At 34.5% G+C, this 24,922-nt stretch overlaps 2 protein-coding genes across 2 annotated transcripts; one reads left to right on the top strand and one right to left on the bottom strand.

Moving 5' to 3' along the window:
- Positions 1-1,142: 1,142 nt before the first annotated feature.
- On the bottom strand, positions 1,143-5,455 carry LOC103322804 (methyltransferase C9orf114 protein). Its single transcript, XM_008224740.2, has 11 exons — positions 5,180-5,455; positions 5,016-5,063; positions 4,744-4,908; positions 4,578-4,644; positions 4,249-4,313; positions 4,059-4,137; positions 3,760-3,878; positions 3,554-3,633; positions 2,530-2,599; positions 1,725-1,802; positions 1,143-1,630 (listed from the first exon to the last, which is right to left on the bottom strand). Exons 1-11 carry the CDS (start codon positions 5,378-5,380, stop codon positions 1,565-1,567), a joined length of 1,038 nt encoding a protein of 345 aa, XP_008222962.2. The 5' UTR covers positions 5,381-5,455; the 3' UTR covers positions 1,143-1,564.
- Positions 5,456-12,171: 6,716 nt separating this feature from the next.
- Positions 12,172-17,998, top strand: KAPP (kinase associated protein phosphatase). The gene is made up of 13 exons (XM_008224741.3): positions 12,172-12,354; positions 13,396-13,585; positions 13,697-13,867; positions 13,973-14,148; positions 14,243-14,401; positions 15,193-15,336; positions 15,420-15,481; positions 15,563-15,698; positions 16,561-16,655; positions 16,944-17,059; positions 17,143-17,272; positions 17,632-17,686; positions 17,793-17,998. The coding sequence occupies exons 1-13, from the start codon at positions 12,226-12,228 to the stop codon at positions 17,946-17,948; spliced, it is 1,719 nt and encodes a 572-aa protein (XP_008222963.2). The 5' UTR covers positions 12,172-12,225; the 3' UTR covers positions 17,949-17,998.
- Positions 17,999-24,922: the final 6,924 nt, after the last annotated feature.

The raw sequence follows: 24,922 nt of genomic DNA, 5'->3' as shown, positions 1-24,922 counted from the left end.
ATAATGAATAGTGACCTGAGTGAAATTTGGTAGAAAGTGCCAAATGTCTCGAATAATTGTTCGGAAATTTAAGTTAATTGTGGTTACTATTTTAAACTTTGATTTTCTTTTTGATAAAAAGTCATTTTTGGTCCATGTAGTTTATCACTTTTATCATTAAGGTTCCTATAGTTGCAATTTGATCAATTTTGTCACTATAGTTTGAATTTCAAGCAATTCAAGGACAATCTCCAATTTATGTAAAATTACTCTAATATGGAAGGGTATTTCAATCCAATCTTACAGCTCCTCCCAACCACTCCCAGCAGCCCCCTACTATAGCTTTTCTTATGCTTTCAAGTCTCAAAGTCTCTTACCTCCAATCTTGAATAAACAATTGTGTGACTCTTTAGTCTTAATCTCTGGCTTTTGTTTTTTGAAAATTTCATGCTTTTTGGCAAGGCATGGAATTAGGCTTGGAGTTGATAATAGAGAGAGAGAGAGAGAGAGAGAGAGAGAGAGCATAATGTTGAGTTGATTTTTTTGGGGGAGAGGGAGGTGTGTGGTGGCAGCGGCTATAATGTGGGGAGTGGGTTGAGTTAGGAGGAGTTTGGGGGAGGAAGGATGGTTGTCAAGTGGTTGGGGAGGGGCTTATGGGCGCTTGTGGGTGGGGTTGTAAGATTGGACAGAAGTGCCCCTCCATATTAGAATAATTTGACAAAAATTGAGGAATTGTCCTTGAATTGCTTAGAATTCAAATTATAGGTACAAAATTTATCAAATTGGAACTAAAATGACCTTAGTAGTAAAAACGATAAACTATAGGTATCAAAATGACTTTTTTGTTTGAAATTCTAGATCCTCTCTTAATCAAGGCTTGTAAAAGCTAACTTGGCATGAATATAATGACATGGAAAAACCTACTAGTTGAGCATTTTCTTTTCATTTTATACACTCGTTATTGTAACCAAAACCACTCAAAAATATACATAAACAAATTATTTTATGAGTAACGGACACGCGCACGCTAGAACAGCATAATGAATAATTGATATTATAACAAATGGTGTGCCCTCAACATTTTTCTAACAAACTTTTCTATAAATGCCTGAAAGTTCTATGTTCTTTTTCACACTAGGTTCATGAATGAAGTGTTGAACAAATTTTAAGACAATAATGCCATAATTTCAACTCTGAAAATAATTGTGTATTTTACACGTTTACAACAAGAAAACAATATAAGACCATGCTCAGAAGCTCACCATCTATGCTCTGCAATATTGACATGGATTACAACATCAATTTGAACATACTTTCCTTCCAAAAAGAAAGGGATTGTAAAGTCATTCCCAACATTGCAGCTCAGACTAGACTATTGTACACTGAAACAAGCAGCTTAATGTTGAGCTTGCGAACTAGTTGGGAAAAAAACATTAAATACGAGAAAAAGAAGAGGATACTCTATCTGCCGCTAAGTAACTAATCCCGTCTTTCAAAATGTTAGCAGCCAAATCAAGAATCAGATTCCCTATCTTGACCCCAATTGTGGAAATTCTCAATGTCCTGCAAATAGTAAGCTCTAATGCTAAACTCTCAGCAATGCTCTGTTGATTGGTTCTTGGAAATACTGAAGTGAAATGAAAATGGCTTCCTGTTCATGAAGATGCAAATTAAGCCATACTAACACAAGTTTCAATACAAAATTCTCATCCATGAATAGAAAAGCAAAGAGATACTAAAAATACCTCTGTTCGAATTGTTCGACTCCCCTGATGTGGACATGTGTTCAAATACAAATCAAATACCTCTCGCACATTTTTTGCCTTAAAAAAGATGCAATAAAAACAGTATTCAGTACCATTTCCTTTCTCTATCCATACTTTCAGTTAAACAAACTACTAGAAGTTGTGCCTCATCAAGCAAACGTGTTTCCAAGATCATAAAGATGTTCAGAAGTCCAATAAGGGGATGTTTTTTGGGTAAATAAGTTTAAACCCAACACATTTTTGAGTTATCCAGACATATGGAGCCGTTTGTTTTTACACCTTATAGCTACTTTAAGACATTTTATACTAAAAATTCAAATTAATAATGCAAATAAGCATGGCTTTTAAAAGTTTCTTTCACAATTGCCCTTTTGAATCTGAAGACTTTCCTATATTCCTCCTCACTCTCATCCTCTTCTCTCTTCCTATCATCACCATCGTAAACCCCATCAAGAAATTAAAGTAAATTGAGTCAAATTACATCCCAAGCAAAATCAAGAACTAATTGAATGTCAACAAATGAAAAAGGAAAGTTGTAAGAATTTCAATGAAGTTTGTAATGAGGAAAATGGAAGGAAGAAGGGAAAAACTAAAGACAAAACAAAGGCTTGATGAAGGTTTTAGCTGGTAGCACCAGACTCCAACCCAGCCATTCACAATTCAAAGTTGAAAAAAATTTCCTGCAGAACTATAAGGGCTGTTATTATTTTCTAGCTACTTACACCAGGCTACACCACAGCCATTTGAAACTCAAAGTATCAAACCAAAGCCATAGGAACCTTACCTTTAAGTTATTATCTTCTTCAATGCTCTCTTCCAACCCAGCAAGTCCACCAAAAGCAATCAATAGATGCCTGCCAAATCATTCATTCAGTCAATTAAAAAAATATCAGCAGCGTAATGAGTACAGCATTTCGATGTATATAGTTTCACATTTGCTTCATGCCCAACAAAAGCCCAAAAATTTCTTAATACAGTTGAAAGTAGTAATAGTAAAAAGATGTAAAATATCTAGAAACTTAAAAGAGGAAATCTGATATATTGCTACAAATTCACTGGCAAAAAATTCAAAATATAGGTCCATAATCCTTTAAACACAACTGAATTCAATCAGCATACAAATCAAAACATTCAACGGGAAAAATATTTGACAGTAATTCTCTTATTTACCCTTTTCAGTTTCTGCTTAACACAATTTTTGACATAGAATATTGTAATAGAGTTGAAATGGTTTCCTTCAGCCCAAATCTCTGAGAAGGACACCAGGACGACTACTTAACAAGAAAACTAAAGAAACCACAATTATTGAGGAACAATTCAAGTACCTGTAGAAAAGTAATGGAAGGGAGAAGGGGTGGGTGGGTTGGTATCGATGTTATGCTTAATGATATGTGCCTGCATAGCACTCACCTACTATTCCTCATGTAGCAAATAATTTAAAGGAGGCAGGGTGGATAGTTCATAACTTCTCAAAATATAGATGGTTCAATTGGCCTGAGTCATTTTAAATGGATTTTGACTGTCAGATCTCACCAATTTTCTACATATTCCTCAAAAAGAATTTGTCACCACACAGAGGTTAACAGATTGAAGGAGGCTGAAATTCCATCCCAGGTACATCAAGAGCCTGACCAGTAACTAAGCCATCTAGTTGATGAATACGCAACACAGTAGGCATCTATCCAATTACAAGATACAGAGCACAACAATTGCCTTAAGTGGCTAAGGACCAGTACCCAAAGAAAGCAATACTCACAACATCTAGAAAAACAATCTTATATATGGTTAGCGTGTTTAGAGAAGAGTACCTGAAGGTAGGTATAGTGAGATCAGAGGAATTAATAATCTGACCATGCTCTGAGGTACCAATTGAGTGATCATAGCCACCCTGTGATTGAATAAAAGAAATTGATGAAGAAAGGCCCTATCTGAATGGTTAACCAAAAAACCATGAATTGGTAAGGGCAAGAGGGGCTCTGAGAGAGAAAGGGTCATAGAGTGAACGCATGAATACCTTGTATGGGCATTCATTCCTTACTGAAGTAATATTGGAAGCATAGCGCACTTTGTACCCCCAATACGTTCCTGCTTCTTCCCTAGGCTTGGAAGATGAGACAACTTGGCGTGATATATCTAGATGAATGCAATAGAAAAAAAAAAAGCCTTTACCCATTTGGATTCATAGTATAAAAAATAAAATTAATTAAATTAATTAAATTAAAAATTAAAAAAATTAAAAAAAGGAGAAACCTCCATTAATGATAAAGAAAGGAATCAGGAAAGGCCACAAATGAATTCAGGAAAAATCATTACCAGCATCCAAATTCCGGTTGGCTCCCATGGCCACAGTAACTCTCGTCCCAGGTTCAAGTACTTGATCAACGATGACATTCTGCATTTTTCATCACTAAATCAATTACTGGCTAAGGCGGGAGGAAAAGGCAAAGAAGAAACTATCAAACAATAACTCTTGTAACAGTAAACCTAGAATATGAGAGAGTACCTTACTCAAACCCACATCAACTAGTGTTCCCGCAGGGTTAGGAGATCTTTCTTTTAGTGTAACACCTATAAATTTACCGCAAGCTCTCACAAAATAAGGCCATAGGTCGAAACAGAAAACAAAGAAACTAAACTAAATGATGAAATTCAGTTACAATGGGAAGTCTGAACTGAACCATCTCATTTCTCATTTTGGTTCTTGTTCAATGTCTTGAACATTGTCATCTTGACTTGAGTATAAGCAAGTATAGTCAGAAAATTTATGTATTCCAGTAGGCACAGTATTTCCAATAGCAGAACAAGTCTTAAATTCCATCCATTACACTTTACCTTCCCGAAATGGACCCCATTCATGTTTGCGAAGATGGTGCGGAGCATCAAGTGGAGGTAACATACCCTGAAAAGAAATTTAAGCCAAGATGTAATAAACTTGATAATCAATTACCAATGTGCTTACTGCTGTGCATAGCATATATGAACAATTGGGGAACCTCACCACAAATCTTAAGCTGTTATGTTTTGGAAACAGAGCTTTTCTCAAATATTGAGGTGTCTCAAGGTACCTCAAGATTCGTACAAGAAAAGCAGCACCACTTTCATCCTCATCCGAATTAGCTTCTGGTGGTGAGCCAGACTCACTCTTGTTGTCAAATATCACCACCTGTTTACAGAATAATCAACTACATATCAATCAAATTTGCTTACTTTAAACATCAATTGATATAACAAATCCACTACTGCTGAAGAAGAAAGAGTAAATCTAGAAACCTCGTCGATTCGGAAAATCGTCATGGCACGAGCAATCTGACCAGCCAACTGATATTTTTTTTTAATAAACAAAAAATCATAATTAGAAAACTGAAGAGGAAGTGAAATGAGAAACATAAAGCAATTATCTGTTTGGATGGTGAGAAAACGGAGAGAGAAAATACTCTGGTGGCGAGTTCGAGGGATTGAGCGTTGTGGATGATGGAGCCGGGGACGGCTACGCTCACGGTAGGTATCAGCGCGGCTTTGTCGACGTTGTGCTTCTTCTTCTTGTCTTTCTTATGAGAATCGCCATTAACAATGTCGACTTTGTTCTCTTGCTCTGCTTCGACTTCTGATTCGGCTCTTTTCTTCTTCTTGCCCATTTCTGTTTCTAGTCGTTTGGTCCTTACCGCGCCTTAACCAGGGTTTTTACAAGGGTTTTTGAGAGTTTAGGGCTTTCGATCAGTTTAAAAGGAAAAAAATAACAAAATAGCGAAGAAAAGAATTGAAAATGGCATAAATTATTAAACGACGGAAATTAGATATTTATTGATTAAATTTTTTTAAATTAATAATTTTGGTGTTTGAATTTATATATATCAAATTTTATAAATGACAGAAATAATAGTGAAAATGAATTCATACCTAATAAAAATTGCGAAATGAAGACTATTTTGGCGGCAATTAAACTTCTCAATTTCTACGATCTCCCATGTATAATTTAATAAGTTTCATGTTTAAAATGCCTGACAATGAAAATTTCAATTTTTCCTCTTCAAAAGGAGGGTTTAGGGATTATAAATTTATAATTTTAATTTACTACAAAAATTATTCAATGAAATTAGATTACTCTTTTTAACAAATAGATTCTTAAAATGTAAAATCAAATTTCTTTAATAGTTTCTTCTTTACCCAAAATAAAAAAAAATAAAAACGTAAGGGGCTTATAGTTCAAGTGATTAAAAAAATTCACTAGTGCAGTGAGGTCCTATGTTTGATTCCCCCTTTCCTCAATATTGCTTTTTTTTAAAAAAAAGAACACTAAAACACTACAAATGAGCAATGCCTTGTAAGAGCATTTACCCTATGCACTCGAAGTCTTAAGTTCAACTTCTCATTCTCTAAATATCACTTACATAAAAAATAATAATAAAACATTAAAAACAATTAAAGGTCCACACCTAAACAATTAGGTTTTATAAATAGTTGAGGGTTTTTATTCAATCTGTGACTTAATGGATTTTTTAAGTTCATAAAAATTTGGGTGTATACAATCATGACTCTAAAGAACCTACAAACGTCTAGTTTTTTATATTTATTTATAAGGAAAAGTAAATATTACAGCACAAACCCACACATAAGACTAGATATTGCATATGATGTCAGTGTGGTTAGTCAGTTTATGCATTCACCCAATGTTTCTCATAGGAATGCAGTTGATCGGATCTTAAGGTACTTAAAGTCAGCCCCTGGAAAGGGATTAATGTTCTTAAAAAATGAAGATCTTGAAGTTGTTGGAAATATAGATGTTGATTGAGCTGGGTCTATTACAGATAGACGCTCTACTTCTAGTTACTTTACATTCGTGGGAGGTAACTTAGTCACTTAGCGGAAGTAAAAAACAAAATGTGGTTTCTCGGTCTAGTGCAAAAGCAGAGTATAGAGGAATGGCTCAAAGAGTTTGTGAATTATTATGAATCATAAGACTCTTGACAGAATTGGGCTTCAAACTATAAAAGCCAATGAAGTTGCATTGTGACAACAAGTTAGCTATCGATATTGCTCATAATCTAGTTCAACATGATCAAACCAAAGATGTTGAGGTGGATAAACATTTCATCAAAGAAAAAAGTGAGAATAAGATCATCCGCTTACTATTCATAAAATCAAAAGAGCAACTGGCAGATGTCTTAACAAAAGCTGTTTGTGGAAGAGTATTTGACTTACTTACCAAGTTGGGCATTGGTGACGTATATGCACCAAATTGAGAAGGATGTTGACATGAGCCTCCTAATTATTTGAGGAGATTTATTTCCTTGATTAATTAAGGGATTTACTTTCTTATTTTATATAGTTGATAAATCATTGTATAATTAAGAGATACTATCCTAATTGATTACTGTATCTATTTCTTTGTGAAGCACTCATGTAAGCTCCTATATATACCTAGAAGAATACAACTTAACCTAAAGTATTCAAACCATATTCATATTTTAGCATAAACCATTAGAAAAGTCATTGATTTTGAAGGAAACAAAAAAGTTATGGATTTTGTTGAAATCTAAAGTAGATTTTAGGTCATGATGAATCCATACTTTTGACATACTTTTTAACTCTCACCACAAAATGTGATCCAATTTAGCCATTATCAGCCTAAGTTTAAGTGCCACCACCATGCTTACCACTAGAAATGGCCACCCCACCCCACCCTTTCTCGAACTTCCCTTTTTTAAAATAATTTTCACCATATGTTAAAATGATAATGACCATATATTGAGTATTGTAAGTGTTACAACTTTTTGCTTTTTAGAGAATGAAAATTTCATTCAAAACCAAATATCAATAAACATATGCATCTTAGTAAAATAGTATTATTAACATGATAGTCACGAATATAACGAGGTAATAGAAATCACTTTTCCAATTTGACTATTAGCATACAAAGATTTGTATTGGATAATGGATTTTAATGTGGAATAGTATTCTTGCTGTCCTAAAATGGATCAACAAGGAAGATGAGAGATGGATAAATGGGGATGGGAGATAAGAAGAGCATATCACTCACACAGGATATATGTGGTTCATCCGAATGAGCTATACACATATAGGGTTAGAGAAAATTGTCATTATATTAATGTGGTGTGTACCCAATTTAAGAGGTTTTCTTAAGATCCTCTGTTGAGGCCTAAAAAATCAAAGGCTGGGCCCAAATATATTTCTAGCCCAGTACGACATCTAACTTGGGAAGAAACTCAACTTGGGTACGTAAGAGTTCGTCATAATCGCTTGCACACATGCCACGCCAATCAAATAAGCAACACGTCATGCTACAAACTTAAGTGACCCTAAGCCACGTAAATGTTTGGGACTTGCTGAGCGGGTTGTGATATGAATGATTATGAGTATTCACGAGGCTCATTGATGGTCCAAGGAGTGGACGTTTTGGGTTACTTGGGAGCACCAAAACTTAAGCCCATTCTTTGAACCCAAACATATGGGTAAGCATGAGAGAAAACTCAATAGTCCATCACTTTAGAAAGCTGGCCCATTCCCTTTGTAGACTAACTCATCACCCTAGGAAGGCCCAAATGACCAATAAAATATCTGAAAGTCTCCAGCACATGGCTGGAGACAAAAACATGACAAAATCCAAAAGTACTCACATCTGCAGGCTACTGGGAATCTCCAACACATGGTCAAAGACAAATCCCAACACAAGCCATCAAAAAACCAAAGGATACTTGAGCAAAACACCCTTCAAACCAGCTCATTTACCCATTTCTTTCCCCCCACCAGCTCTTGCCATGGAAGAGGGAAGGAAATAAGGTGAAGAGGTAGCCAAAATGGGAGTTCATGACTGAAGCAGTTGTGGGAAAGCCTTAGAGCTCCCAAAAATCTTGTCTTTGTGTGTTTGGACAGAGGAAGATTTCACAAAATGGGATGAGTCAAAGGGAGAGAAGAGAAATGAAAGGGAAGACTTGGCAAAATTGGAGAAAACCAACTAGGGTTTTCTTGGGAAGAAGGAGCTTCCAGCGCCTATAAAAGGGAGACACCTTCTACCCACCAAAACAACTCAAAAAAAGCAAGCAACCCATATCTAGATAGCAAGCTTCATTTCTCATCCCTTAAACTTATGCAATTTCGAGCCTCATTCCTCTATCTTCTCCCATTTTCTCCTCTAGCAAGCCATTCTAGAGTCTGACCAACCTTTTGTCAGGCTGCCGGAAAATTGCTCAAACCACTCTCCTCTCTCTCTCTCTCTCTCTCTCTCTCTCTCTCTCTCTCTCTCTCTCTCCTTTCAACGAATCCCATTAAAATCCCTTCCCCTTGCTTTAAACTTATGTTTCTCATAGGAAATCACAATTCTTTCTCTCTCTCTCTCTCTCTCATGCTAAACTCATGAATGCTCAGCTCTCATGTCAAGCCAAGAATTTATCTGTAAGTGACTGTTGGTTTCATTAGTGAAGAAGACCAAGGTGTTTCTTAAGGCTCAGCTACCCTTTCAAAACACTCTTGGGGTCTAATCCTTGAACTCATACTCAAGAAGCAATTTCATACATTTGGCTCTTTACAACAATCTAGGCAAAACGAAAAAGTCCCCACATGCTCTTCCAAGGGTGATCTTCTTTTATAGATGAGATATATCCTTCTCTTATGTTGTATTTCGATATGAGACTTTTGATATTGCTTTTGGTGGTAACACGAGCTTCTCGTTGGTAAAATGATGAGGGACTATCAATGTATGATATGCATCCATGTCATGTTGATGTCGACTAATCATGTTGAGTTGGTTGCTCGATCAATCAATGTACAAACATATTCAAAATTTCTTTCCTGAACTAAAGGGATAAATTTAATACATAAAAGTACTTTGTCTCTAAGAATAAATGAGAGAGATTCCAATAATTGCAATGATTGTATTTGTATGCACTTATTTATTTTTATTAATTATTATAACTAGTATTCGTCATTAAATTACCACTACAAATTTGTCTAGTAAAATGTATTTGTTGATACAACTACAACTCGTATTTGGTCAATGCATATAAAACACTTATGCTTTTGGCACCCAGCGTGACAAAAAAAAATTTACTTGTAATTGGAATAACATTGTTTTGTTATTCCGGACCAATAACACAATGACACGTATAAAAGTTATACATGTCATTGTGTTGTTAGTAGGGGTCTATCCCTGTTACATGAGAGTTTCTCTCCAGTGTGACGGTCTTGTTGCAATAACAAGTACCAAGTCTGACTTGACGGGTGGTGATTTAGTGGGTTTGGGCAGCTATACTTGCATTCACAAGTTTTTTTCTTCTTCTTCATATTAACACGCGTATCGGTGAGAATATAGAAATAGAATCCCACATCGGAAACTCTAAACCTTGCATAACACTTTATTAACATTTTGTGCCCGTGCACTCATTGTGAGTTAGTTTAGAGTTGGTTACTCTAATTATATTAGATATTTGTCTAAAGAGAATGAACCAATGCTGTAATTTTTTATACAATTAATATGCTTACCAAATATTAATGGATGCAAAACATCCAAATTCATTTAGAAGCATATCTAATAACTTTCCATGCAAATTATTGCTCGCGATACTCTTCCATATAAAGGAGACGCCCATTTTCCATATGTAGGGTATTTCCTCCTTATAAATTAAAAGCCAGCTCTATCATTTCTGTCACATCCAAAATTCAACATATATCATAATAATCTATACTGGCTCTTGGCTATCAAAGCTCGAAGGAAGAAGCTCTGTGTTTTCTATATACATATCCCAGCCAAAGAATGAGTAAAGATGCAAGTTCCCACTCATCTCCACTTGATTCGGTAATAACAAATTACATACATTCGTCAACTATATATATAATGCTGTTTTAGTTTATACATATACATTATTTTCTTTTAATTTGTTATATTGAAAGCTATGACTGGTTGGCTAGCTAGTTTTAGTTTATAGTGGCCATGGGGCAAACCATTCATGAGAAAGAATATGTCGTTGCATCTGGAAAAACTTATTGTATGTGACGCGTGTATAACACGCGTCTCATAATTTATATAGATTACTTTGGTACATGATGAGTTGTACGTGAATGTTGTAAAATAAAATGTATAAATAATTAATTATGTCACGACATTCTCTATTTTGAATCGGGTTGTAAAATTGATGAAAAATGAGATGTTTTTTGTTGGGATACATGGAACAAAATTAAAAGATTACATTGGATTATATAACTAACAAACTTTGGTTGCTGACTAGATGATGAGACGACAGGAGTGGTGGTAGATGTAGTATCTTTTTCCAAAAATTATTGTTATAATTTGTTATTTAATTACCGTAATGTTTATTTCTTTATTTCTTTTTTTTTCTTCCATGCACTGCTAAACTCATCAACCGTGTGTTCTTCTTTTGTATTAAAAAAAAAAAAAAACTAATATTTTATTTTTGTGTGTGTTTTTTTATATCTTGATGAACCCGATTAACTGGCCCAAAGAAACCCAGTGAAATCAACCCGGAAAATCGATGTGCCCAACCAAACAGTTTTTATGTTTTCCAATGCTCTAACGCAACCTCTCCCACTTCCGCCCAAAGTGATGATGTGGAGCTTTACGCCAAGTCGAGAATATCCCACCGGCCCATCACATGCCACTCAAATTCCTTTCCGCGTGAGAATTAAATAGACCGCAAATGCATCCTATATATTTTAAGTTTTTAACATTTCTTTGCTTTTGGTTTGGATCGGTTTTTTTATTTTTGTTTACATATTTGCTTGATTTGTTTTTGGTTATTTGAGCTTTTATTTTCTAGCATTCATATATTTTAAAAGTTATAACAATTTATAAATTGAACATCATTCAAGCAAAGCTACTTCTTCTACAAAACTTACTACACATATGGCATGTGATTTTCCAAAACAAAATATATATGACATATGACTGTTTTAATATTTTTGATACAAGCGATATTAAGAGAAGAGAAAATCAAATCTAGAACTTCACGTATCTTTCAGTTATAGGAAAACACCAACTATCTTCAAGATTAGGGTAAATTGTGTATATTCATCTTGCTTCATTTATTATTTTTTCATATTTACATGATGGATTGCAGTGCTAAACAAGACAATTAGTTTAGTGAAATTTAGTCTTCATTAATTGAAGTAGGTTCTGAGTTCAAATAAACTAGATGTTCGGATATAAAAATTAGTATAGTAGGTGAGAAATAATGAATAATTTTTTCTTAGTATAAGTGATTTGGGAGAGGAGTTTACACAAATATTCATTAGGTGTTTGGGGGTTTCAAATCTCTGTCATTAGCAGAAATAATTAATAGTTAATAAAAATAATAATGAATTTAATAATAAAGAAATAAATAATTATAATGAAGAAGTAAATAATGAAAAAAAAAGTTTTAAAAAAAAGTAAAAAATTGTGCGACCATTTCAAAGCGACCTTCTCGCAAACTCAAAGCCAATCTCTATCTCCTGGAGGGGAGAGAGAGCGATGACGATGACGATGCTAGAGGGCATTGTCGGTGTTCTTCTCCTTATGCTTCTTCTGATCCTCATCCTCATCTTCGTCGCCTGTAAACCATGGCGTTTCTTCTTCTCTTCTCGTTCTCGCACTATCAAGGTACCTTCCTCTTTTTATTTTTTTTTTTTTATTACTGTTTCCCAATCCCTCTCCTTTTATTTTTTTAATTGCAAAATTCTCAGAGGTTCCGTTTCGATCTTCCTCTTCGTCTATATATGTAACGCTAGTGCAATGTTCTGTTTGGTTGCCGAGAAATCGTAGAGAAACGGAAGGAAAATTTGAATTCCTTGGCACATCGGGGTTGACCTTGTTTGATCACTGGATTTCAGTTTTGTTCTTTTTAATGCGAATTTTTGGTTTGTTTCGGATTGGTATTTAGCTAAGAGCCTAAGCAGTGTTAGAGTTATAACTTTGTATCACTTTGCTCAGTGTAGCTCGGAATGTATGACTAGCATTTGTGGTGATGTGAGTGTGATCAAGGATTTGATGCGTAAAATTGATTTTGATTTGTGCTTCCATGTGTGCCTTCGACTATGTTAGTGTTTGATATTACGTATCTGGGTAAAGTTGAACCCAAAATTCGAAATTTTGTTGGTTTCTGTTAGAACTTAATTGTTTTGTGTATTTTCTGATGTTATTTGTCTGACTTATTGAATATTTTATGTTAAGCAACTCTATCGAACTATTTCATTCGTTAGTTCACATGAGAGCAAGGGGCTCGTGTTATTGTTCAAACTTCTAGCATTATATGCTTCTTGTTTTGTTTTCTGCATTTGGTTTGATACCTTCGAGCAAGTAACTGCATTTCTGAAAGAGTAATTGAAAGAGTGCCAAGAAAAACTTTATCCAAGGATTGCCTCCGTCTTTATTTTACCTAGTTTATCTTTGTTGTAGTGGAATTTTACAAAAAAAGCCCCATTACCAAAGACAAAAGACTTGGTCTCTTCATGGCTCAGATAGTGGTTGATGATTGATCTGTAGTGCAATACACTGCATAAAGTGAGATTTGGCAATTTGGCTTTTACATTTCAGATACAATAAGTACCTGAATACCAAGTGCTTCCCTTTAGGCATATGATTTATCATTTCGTTTACCTTATAACTTTTAAGCTGGTTCGCACCTTGTGATTCCTCTTTTAGGTTGGTGAGCTTGAGAGACCCCTTGTTTCGGATGATGCAGATCTGGTCCGGAACCAGGGTAATGAATTTCCAAGAGGTTATGATCTAGAGGGAGCATGTTTCCAAAATGAAGGGAATTTTCGCTCACCCCGAACACAAGGACTTATTTATAAACCAAGGCTTCCCACCACAGCTCCCAATTCGACTCAAGGTAATTAAGTCTATCCTGTTATTTCACCTTTAAATAATTCTCGTCGCAGTTGTATTTTAGTGCTCATTTACTCCTTAGCACAACCAAACATTTATGCTTCACTCGTCCCAGGTGACTTGATCCTAGATGTGATTTCTGATGCTCCGGAAGATATTTTAGTTGGTCAGACACTCAAGCGTCCATTGGTGACACAACAGTTACTAGAAGATCAGAAGTTTGGTAGACAGAGTTTAGAACATGATAGACTTCAAGAGTTTGTGCCCAATGATATTCTATATCAAAGTAATTTCTTATCTCTTTCACATGTTTTAAGTGTTTAATCTTTTAGTGGTTTTACATGGCTGAGTGTGTAAAACATGTGATCATAGTCTTCTTTTAGAAGTGCAGGAACCTGCCTCAACCTGGAGGTCATTTCTGGTCCTTCCCAGGGACTTCGTTGCTCTGTACAGTCAACAAATTCTGCTAGGCTTCCTCTGACCCTTGGAAGGGTTCCTCCAAGTGATTTACTATTGAAGGATTCGGAGGTGTCAGGAAAGCATGCATTGATAAACTGGAATTCGAATGTAAGCATATTAATGACTACTTCTTTGACTTTATTGGGGTTGCATCTGTGTGCTTTTGGTATAAAATTATGCTTTACTTGTTCACCGGCTGTAGAAAATGAAGTGGGAGCTGGTAGACATGGGCAGCCTTAATGGAACACTTCTAAACTCTCAGCCAATCAGTAATCCTGATTCTGGAAGTAGACATTGGGGTAAGCCAATGGAGCTAGCAAGTGGAGACGTAATAACTCTTGGAACGACCTCAAAAGTATTTGTAAGTCAATATGCCTTTATATCTGAGTGAAGAAAAAATTACCTCTGTACTTAGTTTGCATGCTAATTAAATTTTCTAGAACATACATAAAATTGATAAAAACTGACCTGACTGGGCTATATGGATACTGCTTGAGGACTCTGAGTTTTCACATTAATATACTTTTACTTGGGCTTTTCTGCTGTCTCTGTAATTGAGAAGAATTTCATATCAGACAATTTAAGTTTTAATTAATATATGGATTCATACAGAAAAGGTGCAAGACTGCCTGTTCATAACCTACATGTGCAAATTACAATAAGACAAGCCTACCGGTGTTTGATAACTTTTTATGATAGAGAGGATGGGTGTAGAATGTTTATAGCCTTGCTCTCTTATATTCTGTGCTGCTTAGATGCCCCCTTTGATAATTTTATTCATATAGTACCCTGTTTCATGGTCAATGAAGCATAGAGAAAAGATGAAAATTAAACACATATTTCAGTTCAAAAATAATTTGGGTAATCATATTAGTATTTATGACTAAGTACCTTTAGTTTTGCGAGCTGGTGGCTCACTTTGTCTCTATAAGCACATTTGTATTGGATATAGCATTATCAGGGTCCTATTGAAAAGCATCATAATAATGTCTTGGATATGATATTTTCTAGGCTGTAGATCAAAATAATTGCTTACTCTTGTAGTTATCCTGATTTGCTTAGATGTTGACTTTATTATGTGGATATCTGGCTTTTATAGATGGTAATGTAGAGGTGACATGGCATTTGAAAGTTTCCTATCCTTTTTGGCAGGTTCATATTTCATCTGAAACTGAGAGTCAGATCCCCTTTGGGCTTGGTGTGGCTTCAGATCCCATGGCTCTGCGTCGCGGAGGGAAGAAGCTTCCGATGGAAGATGTGTGCTACTATCAATGGCCTCTTCCTGGGATTGATCAGGTTTCACAGCTATTTTTTCTTCCATTGAAGTAATTTTTCAAGTTTCAGAAAGAGCTAACATCACCTAAGTTCCTCCCTTTCAGTTTGGACTGTTTGGTATCTGTGATGGACATGGTGGAGCAGAGGCTGCCAGATCTGCTAGCAAGTTAGTATTTCTTTCTTTTATAATGTGCTTTGTTGCTACCAGGTACTTTAGTAGTTACTGTATAATTGTTTTATTTTACAGGCTTCTTCCTGAGAGGGTTGCTAACATTTTATCGGATTCACCAAAAAGGGAGAGGGTTTTATCACTATGTGATGCTTCAGATGTTCTTAAGGATGCTTTTTTTCAGACCGAAGCAGGCATGAATCACCATTACGAGGTTTTTCCTTCCACTCTTTTATCTTGTTCCATTAGTATTGATTTTTTTGTGAACTTGTAAATGTAGCAGTTGACTTGCACACGCATCTAAAATTGATTCCTCTCTCATGGTCCCCTCTAGCTCTAGTAACATTTAGTAATATTGATTCTTTAATGTGTTACCTTGTTTATTGGAATCTTAGTTTCCAGGGTCTTTCTTCAATACCTAATGTACTGGATACTACCTTTCTTCTTCTTCTTCTTCTTTTAAATTTTTAATAATTTTAATTTAATTTTATAATTTTTAAAATTTTAAATTTATATAAAAATAATATCATAAGAGTGTGGAGTTCTTTTAACAAATTGTAAGTGACCCCACCAGTTTGAAGTGCAATTTTAGAACTAAATAACCTACACCGCTGTCGGGACTTTGCAGAATTATTTCTAATGAATGGGACTATATAGGAAAATAAGAATTTAAGGATACATGGTGGCATCAGTCACTAGATGTTTTACATATTTTCATGTATAGATAAAAAGATGTTTTGGTTGTCAACTGGAAAATATAGGGTGCTCATTTTATGTGGATGCAAATATTTGGATGATTAGTGGCAAAACTTCCTTTGATCATTAAGAAAATAGATAAAGAATCTGTTATTACGGTAGGATTATAATGTGTGTGCTCCTCCCCTCATCAGATAGAGAATTTAAGCATACTGTTTTACAGCAGGCCACTTGATCCTTATATATATATATATATATATATATATATATATATATATATTACATACATAAATATATTAGAAAGATGTAGCACATGATGCAGTTTAGGATGATGTTTCTGTTAATAGTAATTAAAGTCTGGGTCGGATCATCCTTTGCAGGGTTGTACTGCTACTCTGCTTCTGGTTTGGACTGATGGTGAAGACAATTTCTTTGCACAATGTGCAAACCTTGGGGATTCAGCTTGTGTTATGAAGTATGTGTTCATGTTTTCTTTTTTCCTCTGGGTTAAAAGCATCATTTTATTATTTTCTAGAATTTCAGATGGGATCCCTGGTGGGCAAGCTGGTAGCTCGGGATTAGGGGTTCATTTCTGTGAAGATTGGTCATTATCTTGCACAGTTTTTCATCTAATTTTTCTGTCTTGAACAATGATATTCCAATTAACATTCTTCTAATGTGATTAGATTATAAGTTTTATTTGGTGAGGATTTGCTAATTAGTCACAGCATGTTTTAAACTGTGTATGATTTAATTGTGGCAGCGTTGATGGGAAACTGATTAAGATGACGGAGGACCATAGAATTTCTAGTTATGGTGAAAGACTCCGAATCCAGGAAACAGGACAGCCATTGAAAGAGGGGGAAACACGTCTATGTGGTAATGGCCAGGTTAATTGCTGCCGTTTGTGAATTACACAATTAGATCTTGGTAATTGCTCAGGCTTTTCTCCACTTGTACAGGTTTGAACCTTGCTCGGATGCTTGGAGACAAATTTCTTAAACAGCAGGATTCACGCTTCAGTTCAGAACCATATATTAGCCAAGTGGTACAAATTGATCAAGCGAGCAGGGCCTTTGCGCTAATGGCCAGGTATTGTGCCTTTGCTTTGACTTTGTTAAAAGTTTTATATTCTGAACTTTATGGCTCTGTTTTCAGCAGTATTTGTCTTCGTAGTTTTCTGTTTTCGCCCAGTTTTTAGGGGTCTCAGTTGTCTGTGCCAATTAATTGGTCTAACTTCAGATATACAAGTCTAATTTATCTTACGAAAGTAGCAGGGGCAATCGCGTTAGTATTGCAGAGTCTAGCGATATGATATGTTACTGTCTGGAAATATAACAATACTTGAATGTCTAGCAAGAGAGTATCAATCTATCAATGGTCTCTTGCATGACAATAATACAATGCTTATTATGGACAGTTTAAATTAACCCTGGATTTTGTGATTGTAGTGACGGCTTATGGGACGTAATTAGCGTGAAGAAGGCCATTCAGCTAGTTCTTCAGGTATTATATTTTCTTTTTCTTCTGACTTAACTTTCTGTGAAGAGAAAAAATATCTTCTATTTTATTCATCTAACTTTTCCCTCTTTTTAAATTTGGACATGTACAGACGAAAGAGAGATACTCGATGGATGGGGAGAATTTGGCGGAGAAGACTGCTAATGTTTTGTTGAGTGAGGCTAGAACAGTGCGAACAAAGGATAATACCTCTATAATTTTCTTAGATTTTGATACTTCTAGAATCTCATGTAAAGCTGAATCTTGATATGAGTTAAAAAAGTTATAGTTTCACAGCAATAATTTTCTCTTCTTTTTCGCTCGACTGTTGTCCATCTTTTTCATTTTCCCCTTACAAGTTATATACAAAGTAAGTAGTTGATTCCATTAAATATTTAGTTTACTAGTCTCTTACAAGTTGTACATCTCTCTCATTACATGGCTAGTCATGTAATGCCTCTATTGAATGAGGCAAGAGGCTTGATATCTAGGGCATGTTTGGAAGTGATTCTGGGAGGGTTAGAATCACTTATAGGGAGAAATACCTTCCACATGCATTCTCCATATAATCATTTAAGTGATTTTAAGCGATTGGTGGGATAAACACTTCCATATGCTTTTGCATAAAATCACTCAAATTCAAGTGGTTATATGGAAAATTGATTGCATATCCAAAATCACTTCCAAAAGAACTCCTAATCAATTTGACAATGAATGAAACGAGCCATTTTAGTTTCTGTTTCCATGAGTTGATGCAAGTTCTCAATGTTAATTTTGGTTTTCTGAGTTTTAAAAATACAAATTTATAAATAAACTCAATACTAGACATATATTTATAAAAAAAACCCAAGCACTATTTAAACATAGAAACACACCCAAAATCAACTCCAAAGTCAACTTTTTGGGTGTATTTATAAATGAATTTTGAGTGTGTGTAATGATGGGTTTTGGTGTGTTTATATGTTTAAATAGTGCTTGAGTTTTTTTATAATTTCATCCCCCATTTTGAGTGTTTTAGTGAAACTCCCTTTTAAAAACTACAATTCTGGATAGGCTTTTATGATTTCCTTGATAGATCAGATGTTCTCAACCGTATGATTTCAATTTGAGGAGAAATATATCATTGCTCTGTGAACTTGAAAATTTTATGGATACAATTTTCTAAAAAGTAATGTCCACATATTTCCCTCTTGTCCTGCTGTAAAGCTAATCTGCACTGAAAGAATGCTCATCTAGTATTATGCATCGTCCGAATTTGGTTCCGGGGATCGACAATTTGTTTGGAAAAATCTAAAGCAATTGGACGAGGCGCGCCGCCCCCAACTTTCCAAGAAATTTGAGGTCCCTGGGAGTGCGGATCTTCGTACTTGGGGTCACCAACTTCCTTCATAAATGGGTCGGTGGTTTTCTTCTACATCACGGGAATGAGGAAATGGATACTTTATCTTAACCAGTTCTCTGAGAACAGATTCATGATAAATTATGCCACTGTTCAACATTGCAAATTATACATGTCCATTATGGGAGGAAAGATGAATTTTCCTAACTCAACATACCCTTGACGAATACACACGTCCTTACAAACATTACAAGCCATGTGAAACACGTAGTTTTGGACGTCTTCGAGGGTATATCTGTCGCGCGTGTAGTGGCGTGACCAAGCTACTTTCAACAGCCTTCTCCGTAGAATCGAGTATCTGCACACAAGCCGTAACCAAGTTACGAGATCCACAGATATGTCATTCCATTCCATCAGCTATGAATTTACATCTAAGACTCACCAGAGAGTAAGCATTTATCACAATGATCAGTTTTTGAAGTAACACAAGATTGTTGCTTTTCTTTTTGGAACATTTTTCCTTAATTGTCACACGTCTGATGATAAAGGTTCTAGGTTGATTTGAGTCCTGGTGTGTGCTTTATGTAGCTTCAATCTTTGCTGCTGCAGTTTCATGTAAAATATCTTCTGTTTGATTACCATCATGAATAGCACTGGTCAACAACTTATATAAGAACATGTAATGTGTTCTAACTTTTTCAGAGATGTAATGAAAGATACTCAGCAGCATATCCTCCTTTTCCTAGGTGTGTGTGACTGCTAAGCTGATCATCTTACTTCTTTTGATTTTCATTTCCATTTGTACAAGAATCACGTTATTTTTTTGGTTTATAAGGAAAGCTACTTCATATGGAAAGCATGTACATATAATTGTACATCAATTTGTTAGATTATGACCAACATCCTAGCACTCCCGTTTTCAATTTCATCCAGTCTAGATCTAGTTACTCCAGTTGAATAGGAGAAATCGAGGAAGTACCAGAAAAAAAAAATACATACCTATGCTTTTCAATGTGTGCTTGGGCTGCAGCATCCAGTTTGACAGGCGCTGAAGAATCAAACAAAACCAGTTATAACTAAAACATGCCATATAATACGATACGAAAGATCACTAATAAGGAGCTAAACGAAACCATAATGATCCTAACCATTGTTCACTTACACAAATCTCCACAAAATTATTTAAAATAATTAACTATTATTAAGTAATTTATGAAATTAATGAAAGTACTTAAATACTAATTCTTCACTAAATAAATATATTTAAAGCGTATGGCCGAGCGGCTATAACTTTTTTAATTCGAAGAGTATAGCCATGCGGCGATACTTTTTATATTTTAATATATTAAAGACGTATAGGCGAACGGCTATACCTCTTAGATTCAAATTTATTTGAAGAGTATAGCAGAGTATCGCCGCTCGGCAATACTGTTTAATATTTTAATATATTTAAAGATTATGCTATAATTTTTAATTCCGAATATATTTAAATTAGTATCGCTGCGCGGCTATACGTTTTAATATTTTAATATATTTAAAAACGCGGCTATACTGAATGGACTCTTTAAATACTTATTTAATCAAACGCTAGTAATTAATATGGAGAATGAAGGGATTGTAAGCATTTATCAAGAACTGAGCTTCCCTGAAAAGCAAGAATAAGAATGATAAATCATCATTCACCCAGTCAGCTTTATAATACAGGCTGGGAGTTTGCCAAAGAAAACACAGTTAGTAGCAATGAACTTCATATACATATACATATATCATATGGAAATATTCTACTGCCAGACTGTTAATCTGGAGTGAGATAATAGGTGATTCATCTAGCAAGAGAACATTATCCATGTATTAAAGATTTTCTCCCCAGATGATGACATAAACTGACGCAACAAATTACATGTGCTGATGCACTGAAGGATAAATTTTCAGTATTTTGTTAAGCATGAAATAGGCTGCACTCAAATTTCACAGAAACCCTAATTTTAAGTAACATTTGCTAATGATGTAACTTGTAAGTACATAAAATCGACAATTCAACGAAAAGCAACATACTAGATCATATGAACGCACCGGCGGAGCAGCTAATTTGGAAGCAATGGCTTCAATCTTCTCTGAATAGTCACTCAAAATAGCCCTTGAAACTCTGTATATAGAAAGCATCACGCATGGCTCAACATTAAAAATAAAAGAACAAACAATTCATAACTCAGAACATCACGCATGTCATGGCTAATGATAGAGAGAATGTTAAGTATTTGGAATGTTAAATATTTCCACCATCACGCATAATAACTCAAAACTCTTTCCCTCCAAAATCCCTAAAAATTGTCTCTAAACACAGTGTTTGGAATGTTAAGTATTTCCACCATGCCTACCAGAACCTTCGGATTGATTTGTAAAGTAGAACAAAGGAAGCATATTGGTATGCATCAAATTATTGAATAATTAAAAGTTAAAGTAAATCAAGGGGGAAAAATAAAACACATACCAACCTCGGTAAGCTTTCTGGAGTTTCTCCTCAGCTAGTTGTTCTACCTGTTCTTGTAAAGTAGCAACAAACTGCAAAGTTACCGTACCTATGCATCCCAGAAACACTAAAAAAAAAAAAAAAACCAGAAATTTTATGGCACAAATCAGTTCTCTGAAAATGAGTAAAATAATGTAACCTGTGATTCTAATAACAACATCCATACCAGAGGTGAGAGGACAAGGATGACGGGATCATACATGTACAAGTTTTCATTTTCATCCTTATAGTTCATTCCGATTTTCATTTGACACTGTTAGAAAATCTGGATTTTTAAAGCCAAATTTATGATATTCAAGCTCAGTTTTGACTTGTTAAAATTGTGTTTCAACAAGATTATGGGATTTTAAAGCTTGTAACAATAGCTTTCAAATATCATATAACATTTTGAGTTAAAAATATATAGGATGCTCGAAATGCTTTAATGAATATATATTTTCAGTTCTTTAAATCAACTCAAAGAACTTGTTTATATTTATTGGTTTTAGTCACAAGGCACCAAAAACAATATGCATGACGACTCTACTTTTGTATTTAAATTTTGAGCTATAAAATTCTCATACCTTTGTCATCTGTTTGCTTCGATTTCTTAGCAGATGAAGGTTTAGAAGTTGTTTTGGGTTGAAGAATGTTGGTTCATGGAATCCAATTGTCCCTTATGATATGTGTCATCTAATGGGGTTTGTTGAATGGTCTTGTGCTTTCTCTTGCCTTTTTCTTAGTACTAGTAGCAGCTGCATGCCGGAGCTGCCCAATGTTTGGCTCCAGGAATTTCTCGGCAATTTGTGCAAAATTTTGAGTCTGTAATGTGGATTCTGTATAGGTTGGACATAACTGTACTCTCTAAAAACCAACGAAAGATATTACAAAATGACTAAATTGGAACACATGCAAAAGTTAGACAACTAAAATGAAACTCGGGTATAAATTTAAGGATCATTGCAAAATTCATATAATTAAATCTTAAATCTTTAAAATACAACTAACTTCCAAATAGTACATATATATTTTCAACACCTACTATTCAATAATAACGGATTGCGCACCTTAGCGAGGATCAAAATTAATTCTCTTACTAAATAATAGGAACCGTAATCCTAGAATATGCAACTATAGATTTTCTACCAATTTAAAAACCAAAATGGCTCTTCTCTTGTTCTATATAAAGCCATGATGTGGGTATAATCAACCATAACTTGGAAGAAGGTGAATATTGTTTACATATTTGAAGGATAATGCAAAGAAGCCAACTTCGAAACAAGGACGGAATGTTTTTCGAAGGAAGTTAGTGAGCTCATGTCTTGTGTTGTGCGAGTGCTTTTGCCATTGTCTATGGGCTAGACAACGATGAGCCAGTTGTGTGGCCTTCCCATGTAATTGTGGTACAAAGGCACTCACATTGCTTAATGTGGTGAGTTCGCTCACTTTCTTCAACAAACTTGCCCTTCCCTATGTAAAGGTTGCTTTCCTTTTGACCATGGCTAGAATATATTTCCATTGCACAATGTCAACTTTGACGGAGTTCAAAGCATGCAATGGCACAAGGCCCCAAATTAGAGGAACGCCCAAATCTTAGTACGTCCATATATATTATCAATAAAATTATTATTATTATTATTTTCATGAACATTGTATTTGTGGATTAGATTTCTTGAGGTTTTGTGAAGTTTTTCGTTGATTTGGGCAACATATCGCGATATTATCGATAATATCGCGATTGAAACTGAAAAATAAATGAAATTGGTTGAGAAATGGCGCTTTTGCCAACAAGGGGATTCGAACCCTCTCTTTCCCTTCCATCTACTGGGCCTTATCCAACACGCTACGAATGAGTTTGTTAATAATGTTATGACGTGTAATATTTATGTGGTCTTAAAAATTTCTGCAAGCTAGTATTATCTAGGATAAATTTCCATTTAAAAAAAAACTCTAATGATAAATTTAGGCATATGTTTAATTTTATTTATTATTTTATTATGGAGTTTTTTTTTTGTTATATATTATGGAGTTGTATTATTATTCACTATTGAGTTTTAATATTGTTCATTATATGTGATACTAATTTTAACTTTAATAGGAATTTTTTTTATGTGGTACTAAGTTACTCATATATTTTATTTTTGTTTTTTTTGTCAAGCTCATATATCTTATCATATGCAATATATTGTAGTAAATTATTATAACTAAAAAATTATGGTGCGTTTAATTTTCTTTCACTAATTACTAAATATTTTCTAAAGACACGGTGTTTGTTAGGTCGCTGCATAATCAACTTAAATCACTCTAACCCACCATGCCATGCATTTTATTCTAATTTTTTGTGATAAAATATTAGACAATTGACTAAATAAACATCCTCTAAAGTTTCAATAAAAATTTCTAAGTTTTTCTCACAATTTCCATGATTTTTATCGATATCGATATTTTCTCGATATTACCATCAATATATCCGTGTTTTTGGACCACCGATATTTCTGAAACTCTTGATATTTTAGACCTTGCTCATGATCAAGGTCTAAAATATTGATGGTTTTTGGAAATTTCGATGGAAATATCGGGAAATTATTGATATTGATAAAAATTGAATAAAAACCATGGAAATTGTGAGAAAAACTTGAAAAAATTTCTTGAAACTTTGGTGGATATTTATTTAGTAGAATATCTATTAGTAAATAAACATTGCGAGTGTTTAACTGACTTAAGTTGATTATATAACAAACTGACAAGCACTGCGAGTGTAGAAAATATATAGTAATTAATGAAAGAAGATTAAAGACACCATAATTATTTATTTATAATGATTTAATATAATATTTTACACTTTATACATTGCATGGTAAGATACATGAATGACTTAGTATCACATAGAGTTCCTATAATGTTCAAATTTGAGTTATTTATACTAACACTCCTTGAGGTTTTCGGCTTTTTCACAAAACTCTTTGAGGTTTTAAAAATTACAAAAACACCCCATGAGGTTTTAAATTGTTTTCACAAAACTCATGTTCATTGATTTTATACAAAAAAATTCTCCTAATGACAAAGTTAGCTTTTGAGATTAGATTGCATATGCTTCATTGAAGTTAGTTTTGTCATTTGCATAAGTTTTTTTTTTCCCCAATAAAATCATCAATTTTTGGATAAACAATCAACGAAAAGGGGTTTTGTGAACAAATTGAAACCTCCTCAAGGGGTGGTCGTGTAATTTTTGAGACTTGAGGTGGTTTTGTGAAAACACAAGAAACCTAAGGGGTGTTAGTGTAAATAACTCTACAAATTTTTCATTGTCTTCATCATCTCGATATTATCGATATTATAGCGACATTTTGGCCAAATGTTGCTGAAGTGTGAGAGAAATTATCGACGTCGATAT

Source organism: Prunus mume, linkage group LG2, assembly GCF_029339155.1.
Source record: "Prunus mume cultivar Tortuosa linkage group LG2, ASM2933915v1, whole genome shotgun sequence".
NCBI lineage: Eukaryota > Viridiplantae > Streptophyta > Magnoliopsida > Rosales > Rosaceae > Prunus > Prunus mume.
This window is presented reverse-complemented; position numbering and strand designations above follow the sequence as displayed.